The sequence below is a fragment of the Pocillopora damicornis genome, chromosome 1 (assembly GCF_964200805.1).
Source record: "Pocillopora damicornis chromosome 1, jaPocDami1.2, whole genome shotgun sequence".
Classification (NCBI taxonomy): Eukaryota; Metazoa; Cnidaria; class Anthozoa; order Scleractinia; family Pocilloporidae; genus Pocillopora; species Pocillopora damicornis.
The window spans coordinates 22,411,758-22,431,805 of record NC_142670.1 but is presented as its reverse complement, the minus strand read 5'-3'; the positions used below and the strand labels follow the sequence as shown (position 1 = coordinate 22,431,805).

At 37.8% G+C, this 20,048-nt stretch overlaps 3 protein-coding genes across 3 annotated transcripts; 1 reads left to right on the top strand and 2 right to left on the bottom strand.

The window, feature by feature from the left end:
• Positions 1 to 930: 930 nt before the first annotated feature.
• LOC149052799 (uncharacterized) lies at positions 931 to 1,690 on the top strand. Its single transcript, XM_089205622.1, has one exon. The coding sequence runs from the start codon at positions 946 to 948 to the stop codon at positions 1,666 to 1,668; it is 723 nt and encodes a 240-aa protein (XP_089061748.1). The 5' UTR covers positions 931 to 945; the 3' UTR covers positions 1,669 to 1,690.
• A 2,663-nt stretch (positions 1,691 to 4,353) lies between these two features.
• Positions 4,354 to 9,912, bottom strand: LOC149052798 (pancreatic secretory granule membrane major glycoprotein GP2-like). Its single transcript, XM_089205714.1, has 2 exons — positions 9,813 to 9,912; positions 4,354 to 5,864 (listed from the first exon to the last, which is right to left on the bottom strand). The coding sequence occupies exons 1-2, from the start codon at positions 9,910 to 9,912 to the stop codon at positions 5,482 to 5,484; spliced, it is 483 nt and encodes a 160-aa protein (XP_089061840.1). The 3' UTR covers positions 4,354 to 5,481.
• Positions 9,913 to 12,721: 2,809 nt separating this feature from the next.
• Positions 12,722 to 19,821, bottom strand: LOC149052797 (uncharacterized). Its single transcript, XM_089181753.1, has 11 exons — positions 19,397 to 19,821; positions 17,850 to 17,972; positions 17,589 to 17,711; positions 17,316 to 17,438; positions 15,720 to 15,842; positions 15,458 to 15,580; positions 15,181 to 15,303; positions 13,572 to 13,694; positions 13,313 to 13,435; positions 13,039 to 13,161; positions 12,722 to 12,915 (listed from the first exon to the last, which is right to left on the bottom strand). The coding sequence occupies exons 1-11, from the start codon at positions 19,638 to 19,640 to the stop codon at positions 12,722 to 12,724; spliced, it is 1,545 nt and encodes a 514-aa protein (XP_089037879.1). The 5' UTR covers positions 19,641 to 19,821.
• Positions 19,822 to 20,048: the final 227 nt, after the last annotated feature.

The window sequence follows — 20,048 nt, the reverse complement described above, 5'->3', positions numbered from 1 at the left end:
TTGAAACACCCGTGACAAATGAAAATAAGATCAGGCAACAATTGTTGCGTGACTTCGAACAATTCGCTGGGCGAATGAGACTTAGATATATATTCCACGGGAATGACAAGGAACCACATCCTTTCCACGTCAAATCAAACTGGATACCAGCAGTACAACCTTCTATTGCCCTTGAACGCTACTTCGAAAATATCAAGTTAAGCCTTGCTGAAATAGAAATAACAAAGCCAAAACACAACCTGTCATACAACGAACACAAAGCAGTCAAAGAACTGCAAAACAATACTGCCATCAACCTTAAACGTGCTGACAAAGGCACCACAACAGTGATTCTCAACAAGAGGGACAAAATTCAAGAGGCCCAGGTTCAGCTCGACAACAGAGACCACTACCGACCTCTTGAAAACCCCATGGTCACTGACACATAAAAAAAAAAAGTTAATGAGCTTATTGCTCAACTGCACAATGGCAAACATATAGACGATATGACAAAAAAGTGGCTTTCACAGACTCCCAATCCGCCCAGAATACCGATTTTCTACACTTTAACAAAAATCCACAAACCTTTGCCAGTGGGAAGACCGATTATATCGGGCTGCGAAGGACCAACTGAAAGGATATCATCCTTTGTGGATCATTTATTACAGCCTATTGCTCAAAAGCAAAAATCGTATCTCAAAGATACGACTGATTTCATCAACTTTATAGAGAAAACGCAAGTGTCAAATGATACTATTTTAGTATCAATGGATGTAACAAGCTTGTACACAAACATCCCACAAGAAGAGAGTATCCTGACAATAGTATGCCAAGCATACGAAAAATACCACAATAACAGCCCTCCCATTCCGTCCCACTACTTAAAACAAATGCTCGGGCTTATGACTGAAAGAAAATTCGTTCCAGTTCAACGGAGTGAACTATCTCCAGTGTTTTGGAACTGCCATGGGAACACGAATGGCGGTTGCTTTCGCCAATCTCTTTATGGCAGAAATTGAAACAAAACTGCTTCACCAAAGTAGTATCAAGCCGAGAGTATGGAAGCGTTACATTGACGACGTTTTCTCCCTGCGGGATGTTCGTAAACAAGACATTGATCTATTCATAGAACAAGCTAACACGTTCCATCCAACTATAAAGTTAACGGCTGAAATCTCAGAGACTGAAATCACATTCTTAGACACGGTTGTCTACAAAGGTGAAAGATTCCAAAACGAAGCTATCCTCGACGTCAAAACTCGCTACAAACCGACCGCGACCTTTCAATATACACACTATTCATCTTGCCACCCGCCAGGTGTTAAGAAAGGCTTTATTAAAGAAGAAGCTATCGGACTTCTAAGAACAAACTCCTCGGAAAGAAATTTCAAGGAGGCCATGTGTAACTTCAAAACACGACTTGAAGCACGTGGTTACCCAAAAAGCCTAATTGAAAAAACGTTATCTGAGGTCTCGTTTGCTGCAAGGCAGTCGACACTTAAAAAACAAACCAAAAAAACTACAGGCAAAATATTGCCTTTTGTGACAGCATACCACCCAGGGGTTAAAAATTTAAAACAAATACTGAAGCAAGAATGGAACCTTGTAACAATTTACAAAACGCCTCCGATTATATCATACAAAAGAGGTAAATCGCTCAAAGACATACTCGTCAGAGCGAAGCTTTAATTAAAGGCTTTTGCGTCGCAAACGTAAAACCACAGAGGGGAGTCTGTGTAGGCCTGTCTATGACCTTTTCAAACATACAAACTATACACTGCAACACACGTTTTTTCGAACCCATTAACGCCATAACCCCATTTGAACAAGTCCTCACTGTACCAGATTTGGAATTCTTGGCTCGTTTCCAGCGCCAGCAGGGTAGAGAAATTATCAAAGAGCAGTTGTGGTGATTCGGTTGTGGCCCAAGGCAGGCTGTAAAACTTGCAGTCCCAATAATCTGAGAGGAAATCACTCTTTGGGAGAAGAAGATTGCGGTTCTTGTCAGTTGTCAACGTGGCCATTTGGTTGGGAATGAGACGGTTCCAAAGGCATCCCCATTTGGATTGATATCTTGGGTTCGATGAATGACAGGTCACGTAACCGGATTTGCACGTTAATTTGAATGTATTGATGTTACCCGCCTTGGAAGTTCTAGAGAAACCATACGAATCATCTCGTGCCCCAAAACAAACTGTAGATGGTATCATCTGTATCCATTTTACTGTTGGTAAAAGAACCAGCACATATATGATGACTTGATTTTGAACAAAATAATGGAGTTGGGCTGAATAAGACTTATAGTTGGATTCATCGAAAGATAACATAAAGGGTTAGGTAGAGTTTTTGATAAAAGTATTTCACCAAATGAAAAATGTATTTTTACCAACCGTTTCTTTTCTCGCAATTGGTGCCCTTGTATTCAGGTGGACAAAGGCATCTCTAACCTTTCTCTGTAAATCCTGTCTGACAAGTGCCATTATGTTGGCATGGAGTCTGTCCACAAGTTTTCTGGTGTGAAAACGAGGTTTAAAAGCAGATATATGCCAATTGAAGTGGTAAGTGGTAATGATACTTTGAAATGAAAATTGAAATGTCACATGAGATCAAATCAACCAAAGAACCAGCCACGCAACCCGTCAACCATACAAGTCAATTGCAAAAAAACATTGCGCAACCAGCCAAACAACATATCAGTGAAACAACTTACCGTCGAAACATTTACAAGCTAAAAAACCCAAGGTTGAGCTAACTCTACAGACTAATCTACCAAATGACAAGTAATGTTACGCGCATAGTCATGATGGAACACCAACCAACCATCAATAGGATAAGAATGTACTCACCATTGTTTCTTTACATCTGTAGTTTCTCTAAGACTTGAGATCCTGATGATGTTAATTGTGCGTGGAATTTTTCAGTTCACATTTTATGATTACTGGAGGTCTGCTGGTCATTTATTAGTTATAGTTGACACAGTTGGGTTCCATGTAGCATAAAGCTGAGCAGAGTTCTTGTACGGGGGATTCTACGGTTCGTATCAGGTGGTTTATGAGCCGTTTGCCAAGGTAAGCAAGAGAAGATGTAAATTCCATCTTGCGACAGAAATCTTTGGGAAATTGAATCAGATTTGACTAGCACCACTTATGGTTTACTTCTAGACAGGTAAAGAACCAGGTGCGTTTTTGAGGGACGAAGCAAAGCTAATGGAGTGATGAAACTTACGAGTTATTTAAGTAACAAAACACAACATTATCGCATCTCTCTCCTCCACGACCAGTCATAACCATTACAATGTCCTCAAATGTTTATGTACTTTAGCTGCTTTATTTTAGCACTAGTTAATCTGTAGAGTTGTAATCGGACGGTGCAATCGGACATTCAACTGTAATTGGACACCTGTAATCGGACAGTTAAAGCAGCTATTCACCTTAAGTCCACTCCTCCAAATCCTCCAAACACAGAGTTGATTATAATAACCGTAGCAACAACCATTTACTCTACTAAACAGTGTCTCTAACAAAGATATTTTCTCGACTAAATGTACATGTATTTGTGATTTTGCTAATTCTGTGGGATTTCTTGAAAAGATCAGTTTCCCATCAAATAATTGACTTAAGGGAAATTGATCAGCGAACCTGTTTCTGTCAGAAATTTGTCTTGATAAACTCAAGAGGAGAGCTCATTTAAAAAAATTGAGATTATTGCCCAATTAAACCTAGATAATAATGATACATTTAAAATGTGTCGGAAGGCCGTTGATGTCTCACTAAAGGAGAGAGATATCTCAACAAATCAACCTCTCACTTCCTAAAGTTCGGAAACCCCTCCGGAGGTTATTGATTATTCACCCGATGGAATGATGAACTTTGCGCTTCAACAACACTAGCGAAAGTAGCTTTAACAACACCAAAAAGATACAGTGGAATCTGTTTTGTTTACTGACATCTGGTAAGTGATAATTCATTGTTTCATGTAACCTCACACTGATTACATGTAGATGATTTGAATAGCAGGCGATAAGAGGATTTGGCCCTTGGGAAAGTCAATGCAGATTTTCTAAAGTGCAACAAAGACACGTAAACCTCGGAGTACTTAGACGTGCGTCTAAGGCTCACTGTCAGTGTTAAATAAGGCAACCAGAGTAACAGATCACACCATCTCTGTTACCGGTCACTTACACACAAATAACCTGAAAAGGTTATTAAATTAGGTTTTGACTGGTCTTCATTTCGGAGCTCTTTTTGTTGGAATGGCTTTGAAAGAACTACTAGCGTAGACATCATTCAGATTTTACCCATTTCACTCAACACGCTTTCCTATAAGATTCACCTGCTAAGGTATGATTAAATCAAAATAAGGAATACTAAACTCCTAAAACTTAAACTACTTTATTAAACAACGTATAATGATTCTTTCTCAGGAGCTACTCGTATAGGCAATACAACAATTGTCCTTTATAAACTTACTTAAGCCCACTACAGACTAAAACTTCGCTCTCTACTGAGAGAGAATCTCCACAAAATACACAATCTTTTAAGTATATCACAGTACTGAGTACTGAGCTATCTTTTGTAGAGCTTCCTAGATATTCAGTCTTTTCTGACTAAAGAAATTAGTACTCCTAACTGACCGAGTCCTTATATACCGTCATAACGTACTTCAAAACATTCCAGAATTCGAAGCTTACAACACAACTGTTGTGGTAGAAATAGATCGTAACCACATAACCCATTAGAATGTTCTAGTTTTCCGTGATATGTCACCAGAAAGTTTGGGTATCGATGTCATAGTGACTAAAAATTGTAGAAATTATTTATTTCTCTATTCACAACACACCGAACACGATTTAAAAATCCTTGTAAATCATGATGCTAATGAAAGCACGACAGAACATAGTAAATAACTTGCTTATAATCACGGACCGCCGTGACCCACTGTGGAAGGCTTTCAGACATAATAACAACTTCATGTACAGAAGGCGTGGGTATCAAAAGCTGCTTTAGTTTCTAATGACCTGAGTAAACATCAAGAGTTGAAAACGTTTAGTAATAAGCAAAATACAATGCTTAAAGTTTTGCTTAAAACTTACTGAAGATGTTTGATTAGAATAGATAGAGATGATGATAAGATTATTTGGAAGCTTATTTATGCCCATAGTTGCTGACACTAGCTGAGGGTGAGGGGAGTCTCTTCTAATACTCGAATAAACAACAACTGTTCAGTCGACTCTGATGATGATTTCCGCTGAGGTTATAGAAACGTCAATCAGTAACACTGACAACCTTCAGTCATAATTTCCCAGGAGTACTCTTACTTGGAAGATCAAACTACGCGGTCCAAAGGTACTCTTCTGTTCAAACTATTCACTGTTTAACACTAATCATAAAAAGTGGATCATGTGAAATTCTTAAAGTCCCTGTTATACATTAATGTGCATGTGCCAATAATTAAATCGATTTGTGAATCCTTTCGTTGAGCAGAATGACTTGCTTATAGCATTCAGTCTGTGCCACAGTAGCGCAGAGGACAAGCAGGTACCTTTTGTAGTTTGTAAATAAAGTAGGATCCGCAGTCTTTCACTTTTATGTCCTTTGATTTCTTGCAACAATCTCCACCTCTGGTAAAGCAGACCTTGGAGAGAACCTCACCATCTGCCAATGTGGGGTGACCACCTTTCAGCCAGCCTGAGAAGACCGCACCACATCTATTATCCGGTACGCACTGTGTTGGCATTTTTGTTCCTGCATCTCCCACGAAACGATACCATTCCCCGAATATTAAGGATGAGGAACCGTCGTCACATTTTTCTCCACCGTAGGGTGTGTTGTAAGTGCTCTTTCTATCAGCATCACTCAGGTTTCTGTAATTATAGCACGGATCGGCTAAAAAGTTGAATTTCGGTTAAAGCGATGTTTAATATATTTCGTTATAAGAAAGCTTAAGGAAAAAAGCTATTATGTAAACTACGGTGGTTTAAAACAATTTCATGCCCTGAGAAGAGCCGGGAAATCCTTGTTAAGCACGCGTATAATATTACGATAATTTTTACATGTGTTTGATATCGCCAATCAGCTGTGTCAGGTTAATAAATGAATGGCAAAGCGTTGACCGTTCTCAATCCAGGGTCGCATGTCGAGATTTTCTCGAATTATGGCTGCTAAAAAAAAACCCAGAAAAATTCGTATTTCTAGCAGACAATGTCACTCAAAATTGCCTTGAAAGGGAAGTGAAACAAAATACGAAAAGAAAAATCTGAAGTTAGTTCTTTGACCTGGGTAATGGTATTTCTCGTGGCTGAGAACGAAAACCGACAGCTGGAAGATTTGCCACAGGTCGATTTCGGCCATGTTCATGAAAATATTTCTTTTGTCGGTAAGGAAAAAGTCAATAACTGAGAATTTTGTGATAAGAAAGCTACGCCCATTGTCTGTTTCTGTAATGGTTCAACGCATTTTTTTCATCTTGAGTCTTATCGCCAATGCGCTTTACGACTTCTTTTTGGCGGATTGTGAAACCTATAATTTCATTTTTTTAAAAAGACGACTCTTCTTCCCCTTAAAGGCCTGTTGTGTTTACATGATAAACAAAATAATAGATGGTCGCTTGCAGATATGGAACTTCTCTTCTCGTGTTTATCTCGATACCAAGAGATTATAACAGTTTATTACGGTGGCCCATAGTGGACATGCCACATCATTTTTATCGCGCGATAAAATCAAAATATCGCGCGATAAATGAAAAATTATCGCGCGATAACTGAAAATTATCGCGCGATAAATGAAAATTATCGCGCGATAAATGAAAATTATCGCGCGATAAATGGGAAACATGTTGGGTCACGTAATCGGCTGTCACGCACGTTGTTTCCGTGGACGACAATGGCTGCCACAATAGAGGAGGTATGTTTTGAGGTCAATTAAAACAAAATGGCGACAGCGAAGCGAAAAAAATTGTTGGCTGCTGAGTTTACTGTAATTAGCGAAACGAGACGGATTAGATAATCCACTCTCGTTCTCAGACACTGACAGCCATCTCTGAAAGTGTCTCGTAAGATTTCGCAAAATCAAGGTTTACTGTACTGATTCATAGAGCTATATGTCGTAGAAGTATTGCAAAGTACTGCTAAATGATATCTTTTTATGCAAATAAAATGAACTATGACCTTAAAACATACCTCCTCAACTGTTGCAACCATTGTCGTTCACGGAAACAACGTGCATGACAGCCGATTACGTGACCTAACATGATTTCCATTTATTGCGCGATAAATGATAAATTATCGCGCGATAATTTTTCATTTATCGCGCAACAATTTATCAGTTATCGCGCGATAAAATAAATGTGGCATGTCCTTTATGGGCCACCGTAGTTTATATTCTCTTGCTCGATACCTTACTCGTTCGCTGCTCTCGCTCATGAGATAACAAGTTGAACATTTGAAGAGATATTCCATATCAAAGCGCACCCAAGTATTGTTCTCTATTTATTGATTGAGGACAAAATGGTCGAGTTTGTCATACAGCCTCAATACAAAATCCCTTAAAAGTTACCATATTCAAAGAATTTCAATGCGTGACTGTGGCGCGATCGCTCAGTGATCGCTTTTCATAAAGCCCTGCAATCATCGACTGCTGACCACGAAAAAGGTTGTTAATGAATGTAAAGCCATCAAACTTGTTACTAAGTGCTCCCGCAAAAATTTCCCAAGGCTAGAATTATTTAACTGTGAAATAGTTTTCTGTGTTGTAGTGGAATTGAAATGAGGTAACTAGTTTTTCTTCGAGGTAATTTAGTGTTAACAACTGAGTTGAAAACGTAAATTAGCTACCGTAAAGGGTAAAAAAGCTGACGTTTCGAGCGTTTCTAGCGTTAGCCCTTCGTCAGAGCGATTGACGAAGGGCTAACGCTCGAAACTTCAGCTTTTTTACCCTTTACGGTGGCAAATTTACATTTTCAACTCAGTTGTTAACACTAAATTATCCGCTATACTCTCCCACCAACGCAGCGCCACAGTTTCTTTAGAAACTTACCCCTTTATAGTTTTTCTTCGATCTGTGCAGATATGCCTGGAAAAATTTTGTGGGAGCCGATTAATGCTTAAGCAATAGAGAACCTTTTTTCCATGTTTACACACTCTCACCTAAACACGAGAGGAGGTTGGGAGAATTTGAGAAAGTTATGCGAACGCGATACGCAGTAAAGGGTTTGAATAACTTTCAAGAAATTTCCTAGCCTCGAGTGTTTAAATGAGAAACTGCAAACACGGGAAAAAGTTCCCTATATATTATGAGCAAAATTTTCCAATAACGTTACAGAGGAAGGTAAATGTTAAGAAAGATGTTTTTCCGTCTTGTCACGAGCGAGGGATAAAGAAAAATTCTGGGTTCCCCCATGAGGAAGATTCCTCATGGAGACCCAAAATTTTTCTTTATCCCACGCTCGTGACAAGGCGAAAAAACATCTTTCTTAATTCTTCATCGAGCTCAAAACTTATAATCTCTACTATTTCTATCAAAGGTAAATGTTATTTGTTTAATATTTTAATATTAAATGATTAATATTTCCTCAACACATGCTCTGGACGATAGTGTTTCCTTATAGCCAATCAAATCGTGCATCTGACAAAAATTCGTGTTGTAAAAAGTCAAGTTGCTATGCTCGTAGTTTCGTCGGCTACACTCAAATTTGTCTACGTTTTCCTTATTTGGACAAATATTCTTCCATTAATTACAATTTAATAAACAAAACAAACTGAATCTTGCTATCAGTCTAAAGGTGATTCCTCAGTATTGCACTGGGCATCCTGTACTGCGCATAAAAATCATGTAATTAGGCAAGTAAGCGCACGCATTCCGAGAACACGGTATTGCTTTTCAATAAATGGACCATGCAAACAGGTACAATGTTCTTTAGCTCTTGAACAAGCGCGGTGACCTCTATTTTTCATTGCATAATTTTTTGTACAAATCTTCCCCATTTAACTTGGAGAAATTGAAAAAATTGTCGAAGGCAAAAAAAAAAAAAAAAAAGAAGACATAGCTAAAAACGTGCACAAAGCCCGTTACTTGAAGATGAAAATCATTACCTTGAAAACAACGACGTGAGGAACGTTTTGAGTGATAATAATTACGAATATATATAAATAATTTCCACAAATTTCATATCAAATTTTCCACACGCTCGAGACTTTGTACCTTTTAAGTTTTTTCTTTTAATTTTTACTTCGAAATCCCTTGATTCCAGCTACCGAAAAATGTACCTTGAAATGACGCGCGGGAAAAATTGATAGTAGAGGCATAAATGAGGTAAGTGTTGCCCGTCATTACTCTCAAACAAGCAAGGTCACCTGCCTTTCTTATTGCATTTTTCGAAACAGCCATTGGTAGGAAACATTTAAAGGCAGACTAAAAAAATTGTTAGATGACTTTTTTTTTTCCTGGGGAATTACCTTATTAGGTCAGAGTGAGAAAATCGTAACCGCGGTCAACATCGATTTTAACCAATCAGACTATTCTGCTTAATTGAGACATCATTAATATAATTACATTTGCAGAACAGTTATGCATCATCAAGAAAAAATTATTTTCTCTCCTGGTGGACAACAACAATGCACATCAAGTCCAAAAATATGATATAAAAGATCAAATCTATCTTTCTTTATCCCCAATGTTTTGTCGAAGGACGTTTCCAAGCAAACTAAAGGTACTAAAAACTAACCTGATTTGTTACATGGCCAAACAAGAATAACCATTCACTCAACATTATTTGCAGCGAGTTCAGCCAGTAAAATCTCTACAAAATATATAAGGCGTGGATTAAAAGAGACTAACCTTTACAATTCAGACCATCCCCAATGTATCTAGGATTACAGGCGCAACTGTAGGAGCCCTGGGTATTACTGCAAGAGGCGTTCTTATCGCACATGTTCATTTGTGAGCACTCGTCAATGTCTGATGGGGATCAAGTGCACAACGTCACAACCCAGAGTTAGATGTTATGATGAAAAATGTTTTGGCGAATCAAGATATAATGAATACCTTTCCAAAATACTGCAAATCTAGTCTCAAAGGATGTGGGACAAAACAAAACAAAACAATCCACAATTTTTAATGAGGGATGAATTTTAGGATAAATGTTTGATTACTTCCAGTCTTATAATTTGAGCTAAAAAGACGTTTCAGATTACCTCCCACTTTGAGTAGCTGGGATTGTACGTATAGAAAGAGCAGCATAAAGGGCTTTTCTGGACATTGAAGGGAAGTTATGAAAATCACTTGAGCAAGTTTGTCCATCTCCAGTGTATCCAGTGTGGCATGTATATACATGTGATCCAATTGTGTTGGTACAGTTAGCATTCACATGACAAGAAAGATTTTCTTGCCCATTCGCCAATATCTGAGAAATCACAGGCTTTCAATCACGATTCTTGGAGCATGATACATTTATAAACCTCCTTATTTTGAACATTGAGAGCATTTCATCCTCTTGCTTTCAATTGGGATTAAAGATTTTCATTTCTACCATTGGTCAAAAATATTAAGGCAAGGGTAACTACTTTATCAAAACAAACAAACAAACAATGAAGGAACGTACAAATTAAACAAACAATTAAAAATACAAACACAAACAAACAAGTAAGGTCATAACGAGGCAATTACAATCTAAAGGCCTTTACCTGTGCAGTTCCGTCCATCTCCGTTAAATCCAAATAAACAGGTGCACACAAAGGATCCATTTGTGTTTTGACAAGTAGCGTTCAGGTGACAATCGTGAGTATTTTTTTGGCATTCATCAATATCTAAAAAAATGGGGAAGAAAAGAAAAATTATACAACGTTGGTGGTTACACGAGTGAGATATACGACTACGACTTTTTTTCGCGGATTGTGAAACCTATTATATCATTCTTTTCAAAAGGTCACCTTATATTCTCAGTAAAGGCCTATTGTGTTCGTATAGCTAATCACATCAACGCTTTTAGGCTTGGCTAAATCTATATATTATTCTCTTACTCGATACCTCACTAGTTTACTGCTCTCACTCATGAGGTGGCCAGTTGAACACTCGAAGAGAAATTCCAAGTCAGCGGGAACCCGGGTATTATTCACTATATATTAAATGAGGACAAAATGACCGAATTTCTTAGTAATAAATTGTCTAATTATGTTGCAACGCGGCTGAATGGTGCAGCACTGTAGTCGAACGTGTCATGCAGGACCGTTCTACATATTGTAGCGAAGAGATTAAATTCACCTGTGCAGTTTTGTCCATTTCCAGTATATCCAGCGTGACACTGACATACATGTGATCCAAGGGTGTTCGTGCATGTAGCATTCACGTGACAAGAGTGACTTCCTTTACACTCGTCAATATCTGTAAAATCATAAGCATTAAAAAAAATTAATTGAGAAAAATTTGCCGCGCATAAGCTTGGGAACCTTAGTCTTTCTGTCTTGTGGTTCAAGAGAGAAGCCCGTTATGTTACCACTCACCAGACTTTTTCTCGGTTCCCCCAATTTTAACTACTTTGTTCTGTCCTGTAAGCCCTTCCATCAAGTCTCCCTTTGCCAGTTGAGATTTTTGAATGTTTATTGAATACAAATGTGTCATTATCACCATTTTCTTTTCCAGGCCTACATTCATCTCTTTTTTATACAAGGATTTATTGTGTTGGTAAAATATGTACCTGTATGTAAATATGTATCAAGTACCTGTGCAGTCCCGTCCAAATTATTCCATTTCTGAAGTTTAAGGCTGCGTTTCTCAAAATGCGGCATTTTTGCCTTTGAGAAGAGATAACTCAAGAGGGATTTGAGCTATTGACCTGAAATTTTCAGGTTAGCTGGGTCTCACTGAGTTAGTTGTGATGAATGAAGGAATTTGTCATAAGTGTTAAGAAAAAAGGTTATTTTAAGAAATGCTTCCTAATTGTGATTGCGCAACTTTAGATGGGTGTTGAGGCTTCACATTTTGAAATTTTGCAAAGTCCTTCATTCATCCCAGTAAGCAATCTGTTTACTTGAGAAAAATAGTAAAAATACATGTTTCATGAGAAACTATATGTTAAAATCTTTTCTCAAGTAGGTCCAGGTCAGCCACAGCATGCGCTATTTAAGGGGCTTGGTGTCAGGTTACAAAAAAAATACCGCATTCAAATACACATTTTCATAATCTTCAGGCCAATAGCTTTCTAATGATGTATAGCGTGCTATGATTTTGATGAAAACCATAGCTGTCACAAGTGATGCAAAAATGTCACTTTTTCAGGTGGAACCCCGCCTTAAGTTATCTCAGCAACAGGACATCAAAATCAAAATAAAAGATAATACGTAGAGGAACTCTGAAAGCACATGAAGATTAAAAAAATCTGAAATTGAAAGTAAAATTATTCTGCTGTACTGATTGCGCTGTTGTTGAAGGTTGAAAAGTTATAAAAAAAGTGTGGCTGTACAAAGAGATTTTTCGTTCTATCTATACTATTTAAAAAAGTGAGGAACTAATAATAAATCACATATTCGATGGTTTATCATATAATACGAGAGGAAATTTTTCTCATTGCTCTTAATTATCCTTGTTTATTCTCGCGCTCGGAAAAATACCAGGCAACTCGTAAAATATCTGCGCGTATAATATTTTAAATCTTGATAAAATGTGAATGCCTGCATATAATGAAACCCGTAACTTAATAGAAATACGAGGTCGGGGCGTGAAAATCATTAAGTTGCTTCTTGATCATAACCTCAGTTACGAAGACAATACTTATTATTAAAAGCTACTTTGCTCGACATGAAGTATCGCTTTTCTAATCTACGTTGGCAAGACTGTCCATTCATAATGTATCCTTTCTTACAGATGCAATTATATGAACCATTTGTGTTGGTACAGTTAACATTAGCATCACAAACATGACTATTATCGTTGCATTCATCAATATCTGTGAACATAATAGATTTGCAAAGGGTAACTGAATAGAATCTTAGCCAGTTTGTCGGATAACAAGGCAATTATTTTTGATGAAAGGTTATTCTACTTTTTTCTAAGTCTAATTTAATTTTACCTTGGCATGACTCTCCTTTTCCAGTGTATCCTTCCTTACAGGTACAGCTATGGGAGCCATTAGTGTTGGTACAATTTGCATTCACGTCACAATCATGGCTTCCATTGCTGCATTCATCGATATCTAGAAGCATAAGTGATGTATAAAAGGTAACGCAATAACAATATGAGAGTGGTGCGTGAAAACAGGCCTCTAAAATGAGGGCTAATTTCCATGGGCAATAGTTTATGTGCAAAGCTGCTTGTCTTAATTAGTGTAGGCTACTCTTATTCACCTTGACATGACTGTCCGTCTTCAGCGTATCCTTCCTTGCAAGTACAAATGTGAGAACCATCTGTGTTGTTACAATTCGAATTGACATGGCAAACATGGTTGCCATCGCTACACTCATTGACATCTGAGAACAAAAATGAATGCCAAAACATTACTTGACAGAGACAAACATCAAATTTCTGAGTTTTAAAGAGAGAGTTTTGTTTTATTTGTAGGAAACTTCGTTCTGCTATTTGCTAAGTCTTATGTAATGATTATACCTTGGCATGAGTGTCCGTCCCCAGTGTATCCTTCCTTACAGGTGCAGATGTGGGAGCCGTCAGTGTTGGTACAATTCGCAGTCACGCCACAAGCATGGCTTCTATTGAGGCACTCATCAATATCTAGTATTACAAATAATATAGATATGTAATACTTCATAGAAAATCTGTCTATATGGTATTCACGCACGAACTCGTAGTATCGGAAATCGAGGGAGTGAGCACAAGAAACGAGTAAGATTTTTTATATACAGCAACGATTGTTCATGTACCGTAAGGACAGTCTTTACGTGATTGAGGTTTATTATAAAGTTTACATGTACGTAAGGAGAGTAAATTCCTCCTTTATAACATTAAACTGTCAAACAGACAATGGTTTATAAATCGATCATGAAAGATTTAAACCATTCAAACGTCCCTTCTCGATAGAAATAATGCAACATACTATCGGCTGGCAAAAAATATCAAAATGCCTCTCGATACTTGAAGCCTGGCATGTTAAGCCTGAGTGTTCATAATCGTCTCTGTCTTTAAGTTGAAAACAGTGAATAAACTCCGCAAGATACATGTTTAGTTCCTCAGCCGATATTGTGTGTACTTCAATAATTGAAATGATAGACATTTTCAACATGTTCTTGGGCGCTTATTGAAAGTTTCGACAAAAACTTTGAGGGAGAGGGGGAGGGGGCACTTATTTGTAGGGTGGGCGCTTTGTCGATTAGTCGAGAGGGGCGCTTCTTAAGTTATCTCAGCAATAGGACAAAAATCAAAAGAATAGATAATACATAAAGGAACTCTGCAAGCACATGAACATAGAAAAATTTGGAATGGAAAACAAAATTGTTTTGCTGTACTGATTGCGCTGTTGTTGAAGGTTGAAAAGTTATAAAAAAAAGTGTGGCAGCAGAAACAGATTTTCCTTGTATCTATACTATTTAAAAAGTGAGGGAGGAGAAGGGTGGGGGGGGGGGGTTATCCGAGAGTGGCCGCATATTCGAGAAAAATATTCCAGGTAATAGTGAAATGATGAACCCTCATTCGATGTTTTATAATATAATAGGAGAAGAGATATTGTTCACTGCTCTCATTTATCTTCGATCCTCCTGGGCTGGGAAAAATACTAAGCAACTCGTAAAATATTCGAGCGTATTATAGTTTAAACCAACGAAAAATGTGTATGTATACATATGATATGATATGATATACATATGGTGAAACCCGTAACCTAATAGAAATACCAGGTCGGGGCGTGAAAATCTTTAAGCTGCGTCTTGATCATGAGCCCAGTTACGAAGACATTACTTATTATGGAAAGCTGCTTTGCTCAACATGAAGTATCGCAGTTCTAATCTACATTGGCAAGACTGTCTATCTCCAATGTATCCTTCCTTACAGATGCAATTATGAGAACCATTAGTGTTGATACAGTTTGCATTCGCATAAAAAACTTAACTATCATCATTGCATTCATCAATACCTATGATTACAATAGATTTGCAAAGGGCAACTGAATAGAGAAAAAAATATGTTGGCCAGTTTGTTGGATAACAAGGCAATTACTTGTGATGAATGGTTATTCTACTTTTTTCTAAGTCTGATCTAATTTTACCTTGGCATGACTCTCCTTTTCCAGTGTATCCTTCCTTACAGGTACAGCTATGGGAGCCATTAGTGTTGATACAATTCGCTTTCACGTCACAATCATGGCTTCCATTGCTGCATTCATCGATATCTAGAAGCATAAGTGATGTATAAGAGGTAACGCCATAGAAATATGACAGTGGTGCGTGAAAACAGGCCCCTAAAATGTGGCTAATTTCCATGGGCGATAGTTTATGTGCAAAGCTGCTTGTTTTAATTAGTGTAGGCAACTCTTAATTATTCACCTTGACATGACTGTCCGTCTCCAGTGTATCCTTCCTTGCAAGTACAAATGTGAGAACCATCTGTGTTGTTACAATTCGAATTGACATGGCAAACATGGTTGCCATCGCTACACTCATTGACATCTGAGAACAAAAAGGAATTGCCGAAACGTTACTTGACAGAGACAAACATCAAATTTCTGAGTTTTCAAAAAAAGAGTTTTGTTTTTATTTGTGGGAAACTTCATTCTGCTATTTGCAAAGTCTTATGTGATGATTATACCTTGGCATGAGTGTCCGTCCCCAGTGTATCCTACCTTACAGGTGCAGATGTGGGAGCCGTCAGTGTTGGTACAATTCGCAGTCACGTCACAAGCATGGCTTCTATTGAGGCACTCATCGATATCTGGTAGTAAATATGATATAGAAAGAATAATTCGTACAAAGTCTGCCTTTATGGTATTTACGCACGAGATCGTAGTATCGAAAGTCGAGGGAGTGAACGCAGCAAACGAGTGAGATTTTTGATATAAAGCAACGATTGTTTATATACCGTACGGACTGACTATATGTGATGTATTAGGTTTATTATATAGTATACATTACATAAGGAGAGTAAATTCGTCCATTATAGCATTTAATTGTCAAACAGACAATGGTTTATAAATCGATCATGAAAGATAATAGCCACATAAATTTCCCTTCTCGATAGAAATAATGCAACATACTGAAAGCAAGCAAAAAATATCAAAATACCTCTCAGAACTTGAAACAAGGCATATTAAGCCTGAAGGTTCATAATATTCTCTGTCTCTAAGTCGAAAAGAGCGAATAAACTCCGCAAGATACATGTCTAGTTCCTCAAGCGATTTTGTGTATACTTTAATAATTGAAATATTAGACATTTTCAATGAGCGCTTAGGCACTTAGCCACTCGTAAAATATCCGCACGTATTATATTTTAAACCAGCAAAAATTGTGTATCTATGCATATTATGATATCCGTAACTTAATAGAAACACGAGATCGGGGTGTGAAAACCATTGCGTTGCCTCTTGATCGTTAGCCCAGTTACGAAGACAATTCTGGTTATGGAAAGGTGCTTTGCTCGACATAAGGTGTCGCTGTTCTAATCTACATTGGCAAGACTGTACATCTCCAATGTATCTTTCCTAGCAGATGTAATTATGTGAACCATTAGTGTTGGTAAAAATTTAGAACCAACATCATGACCCGCTCCCAGTTGGCTTGTTAGCTTAGTTGGTAGAGCTAGCGCTGCACCGGTATCGCAGAGGTCATGGATTCAAATCCCGTACAGGCCTGAATTTTTTTTAGGCCTTATTTCCACTACTGCCTATGTAGTGCACATTCCTGCGAGGATCACTTGCATCCACGTCTTTATCCGCAGTTCAAATATATGACTTTCATATATTCTTGACCGTTTATTCATCACTTCACGGGTTTATTTAGAACCAACAAAATGACAGGCTCCCGGTTGACATGATAGCTCAGTTGGTAGAGCACTGCACCGGTATCGCAGAGGTCATGTGTTCAAATCCCGTACAGGCCTGCTTTTTTTTTTTCAGGCCTTATTTCCACTACTGCCTAAGTAGTGCACATTACTGCGAGGATCACTTTCATTTACGTCTTTATCTGCAGTTCAAATATATGACTTTCATATATTCTTAACAGTGTTGGTACAGTTAGTATTAGCATCACAAACATCATCGTTGCGTTCATTAACATCTGTGAACACAAAAGATTTGCAATGGGTAATTGAATAGAGAAAAAAATCTTCAGCCAGTTTGTTTGGATGACAAGGCAATTATTTGTGATGAACAGTTATTCTGCTTTTTTTCAAAGTCTAATCTAATTTTACCTCGGCATGACCCTTCTTTTCCAGTGTATCCTTCCTTACAGGTGCAGCTATGGGAGCCATCAGTGTTGGTGCAGTGCGCATTTATGTCACAATCATGGCTTCCTTTGCTGCATTCGTCGATATCTAGCAGCGTCAGCGATGTATAAAGGTAATTTAATAGAAATACGATAGTGGTGCGTCAAAACAGGCCACTAAAATGTGGGCTAATTTTCATGGGCAATAGCTTAGGAGCAAAGCTGTTTGTTTTTAGCAGTGTGGACTACTCGTATTCACCTTGACATGACTGTCCATCTCCAGCGTATCCTTCTTTGCAGTTACAAATATGAGAACCATTTGTGTTGTTACAATTCCAATTAACATCGCAAACATGGTTGCCATCGCTACACTCATTGACATCTGTGAACAAAAACGAATTGCCAAAACGTTACTAGACAGGGAGAAAAGCATCAAATTTCTAAGTTTTAATGGAAAGAGTTTTTTTATTTGTGGGAAACTTTATTCCGCTATTTGTTAGGTCATATGCAATGATTATACCTTGGCATGAATGCCCGTCTCCGGTGTATCCTTCCTTGCAGGCGCAGATATAAGAGTCGTCAGTGTTAGTACAGTTTGCATTTATGTCACACACATAGATTCCAGTGCTGCACTCGTCGATGCCTGAGGACACAAGTAAATGTAGAAAAAGGTAGCTTAATGGAGGAACAACACAAGAGATGAATTTTTTTTTATGAAAGCATTCATTTTAACTTAAACCCTGGGAGGAAATATGACATCGTTTTGGCCTGATTGTTGTCCGAAGAATTTATAATTCAGTGCAATCTAGAGTTAAAGAAAACAAAGTATCAGAAAAGTAAATTAATCGACTTAACTTGCCATTTGTCATCGTGACACCCTACGCCATTAAAATGAAATTAGAGCTGCTATTTCTGCCTTCTGCATCAAAATAGTATGGACTCAAGAACCGAAATTCGTGTGCAAAACTTACAAGAACTCAGCTCGTAGATTTAGTTCTTAATCTTTGACCACCATACACAACGCGTACTCTTACATGTAACTTCTTCAAAATGTCACGCATGTAGAACCCTTTTGTCATACTTTTGCTTCATTTCACTTCACTGAGCAAACTTATTTGCCTACTTGTATAAACTCCTGCTGTTGTCAAATAGGACGCGTATGAGAATGAGGCAAGTTTTTAGCATCTCATTTCATGCAGTGCTGTTTATTATTTAAGAAAAAGTTTTAAAAAAGTTTTTCTAAAAAGTTAATCCGGATCGCGAATGATCCCAAAATTGAACTGTACATGACTTCTTTAAAAATGCCTGGAATGACGTAGATTTTTTTCCCAGGCTCCATAAAAGGACTAATTTATTACTAATCTAAAGCTAACTGATGAAACTAGGTATTAAGAAAACAACTGGAACAATGGTTATCTGCTACTTAGTGGCCATTTTGTAACTTTTGGTTGTATTCGGGAGCCTACTTCACTTTTGTAGGAACGCACGCTTGGGTAACCACTGGGTAATTCAAACAGGCAGATATCACTGTAAAACTGAAATTTTACCGCTGGAATGCTCTTAAGTAGCCTCGCAGCTACTTATGTGCTCGTGCATGTTCTGTCAACGGATCGCTTGCCTCTTTGATTTCCAAAGCACATTTAAAACTTATCGCTCTTACCCTAACATTGATGAGAGGACAAAAACGCCAGCTTTATGACTTTTTTGTAGAATTGGTATTTTTAGATTTACGAAAGCTTTTGATATCGAGTTTGAAAAATAAATCTGGCGGGGTATGGACAACGCGAACGAAAGTGCTCCTACAAGTTTCTTTCTTTAATGCTTACCATTTTCATGATAAAACTGAATACGTTATCGTCTTGTCCATATATCTATTGATTAATTTTGTCCGCTAGCTTTTAGCTTTATGTGAAAATAAGATGATTACTTTCTATTACTGAGGACATCGACAGTGACACATCGATGTGCTGAAATTTCGACCAACTTCTCTCTTTTGTTCAAATATGTTTGTTTTTTACTGTTGACTTCTGAATAAATAGCAAAACTTGAGTGACATCTGATACTTACTTTTCATGTTATCATCACTAAGGTATTCTGAAACGTATTTTCCAATGAACACTGCTGCGATGATTGCAGAAATTGCCACTGCAATAGCAACAAGAATGACCATAACTCTTCGGCGGGATCTAGAAGAACGATTGGCAGCTGTCAGTAGATCTCTGCTTCCCGAAATGGAGAGTTGTTCTCCAAGATTTGCAGGTTTTGGATGGATATGATCCAAAGAGATAGTCTCATTTTCTGACGACGCCATCTCAGATGAGATCTCTAGGCGTGAATGCAGGATTTACTTCACTCTCAAGTAGATGATTCCCTTCACTCGAAGTTTTAGCTTATAATCATGAAAGGTTAACACAGCATCTTTCTTAATTGTAAAAGTCTGTTCACCGACGTGGCTTTCAGTTTCGAGTTTCGGTTTCGTAACTGTTAATGATGCAGTCATGCGTGATATTTCATGCATAAACGTGACCTTGAGTCTCGATTGTTTGAGCCACATGTAGCTTTCAGGCACTTTCCAGTACGTTAGGAACTCGGTTTCTTTTCCTTGAACAAAGAAAATAACTGATGAGCAGGTTTTCTTGCCTTTACCTTTTTTTTCTCGCTTTCTTTCATTTTCGTCTACCCTCTTTTTTTCTTCCTTTTTTTCCTTTTTTCCCTTTCT

Coding starts and splice junctions, on each gene's coding strand:
- LOC149052798 (XM_089205714.1), bottom strand. CDS start 9,912: ATGAACATGTGCGATAAGAACGCCTCTTGCAGTAATACCCAGGGCTCC. Junction 5,865..9,812: donor GGATGGTCTGAATTGTAAAG/GTTAGTCTCTTT, acceptor TCAACTTTTTAG/CCGATCCGTGCTATAATTAC.
- LOC149052799 (XM_089205622.1), top strand. CDS start 946: ATGGGAACACGAATGGCGGTTGCTTTCGCCAATCTCTTTATGGCAGAA.
- LOC149052797 (XM_089181753.1), bottom strand. CDS start 19,640: ATGGCGTCGTCAGAAAATGAGACTATCTCTTTGGATCATATCCATCCA. Junction 15,581..15,719: donor GGACGGACACTCATGCCAAG/GTATAATCATCA, acceptor TTTTGTTCTCAG/ATGTCAATGAGTGTAGCGAT. Junction 12,916..13,038: donor AAAAGGAGAGTCATGCCAAG/GTAAAATTAAAT, acceptor TTATGTTCACAG/ATATTGATGAATGCAACGAT.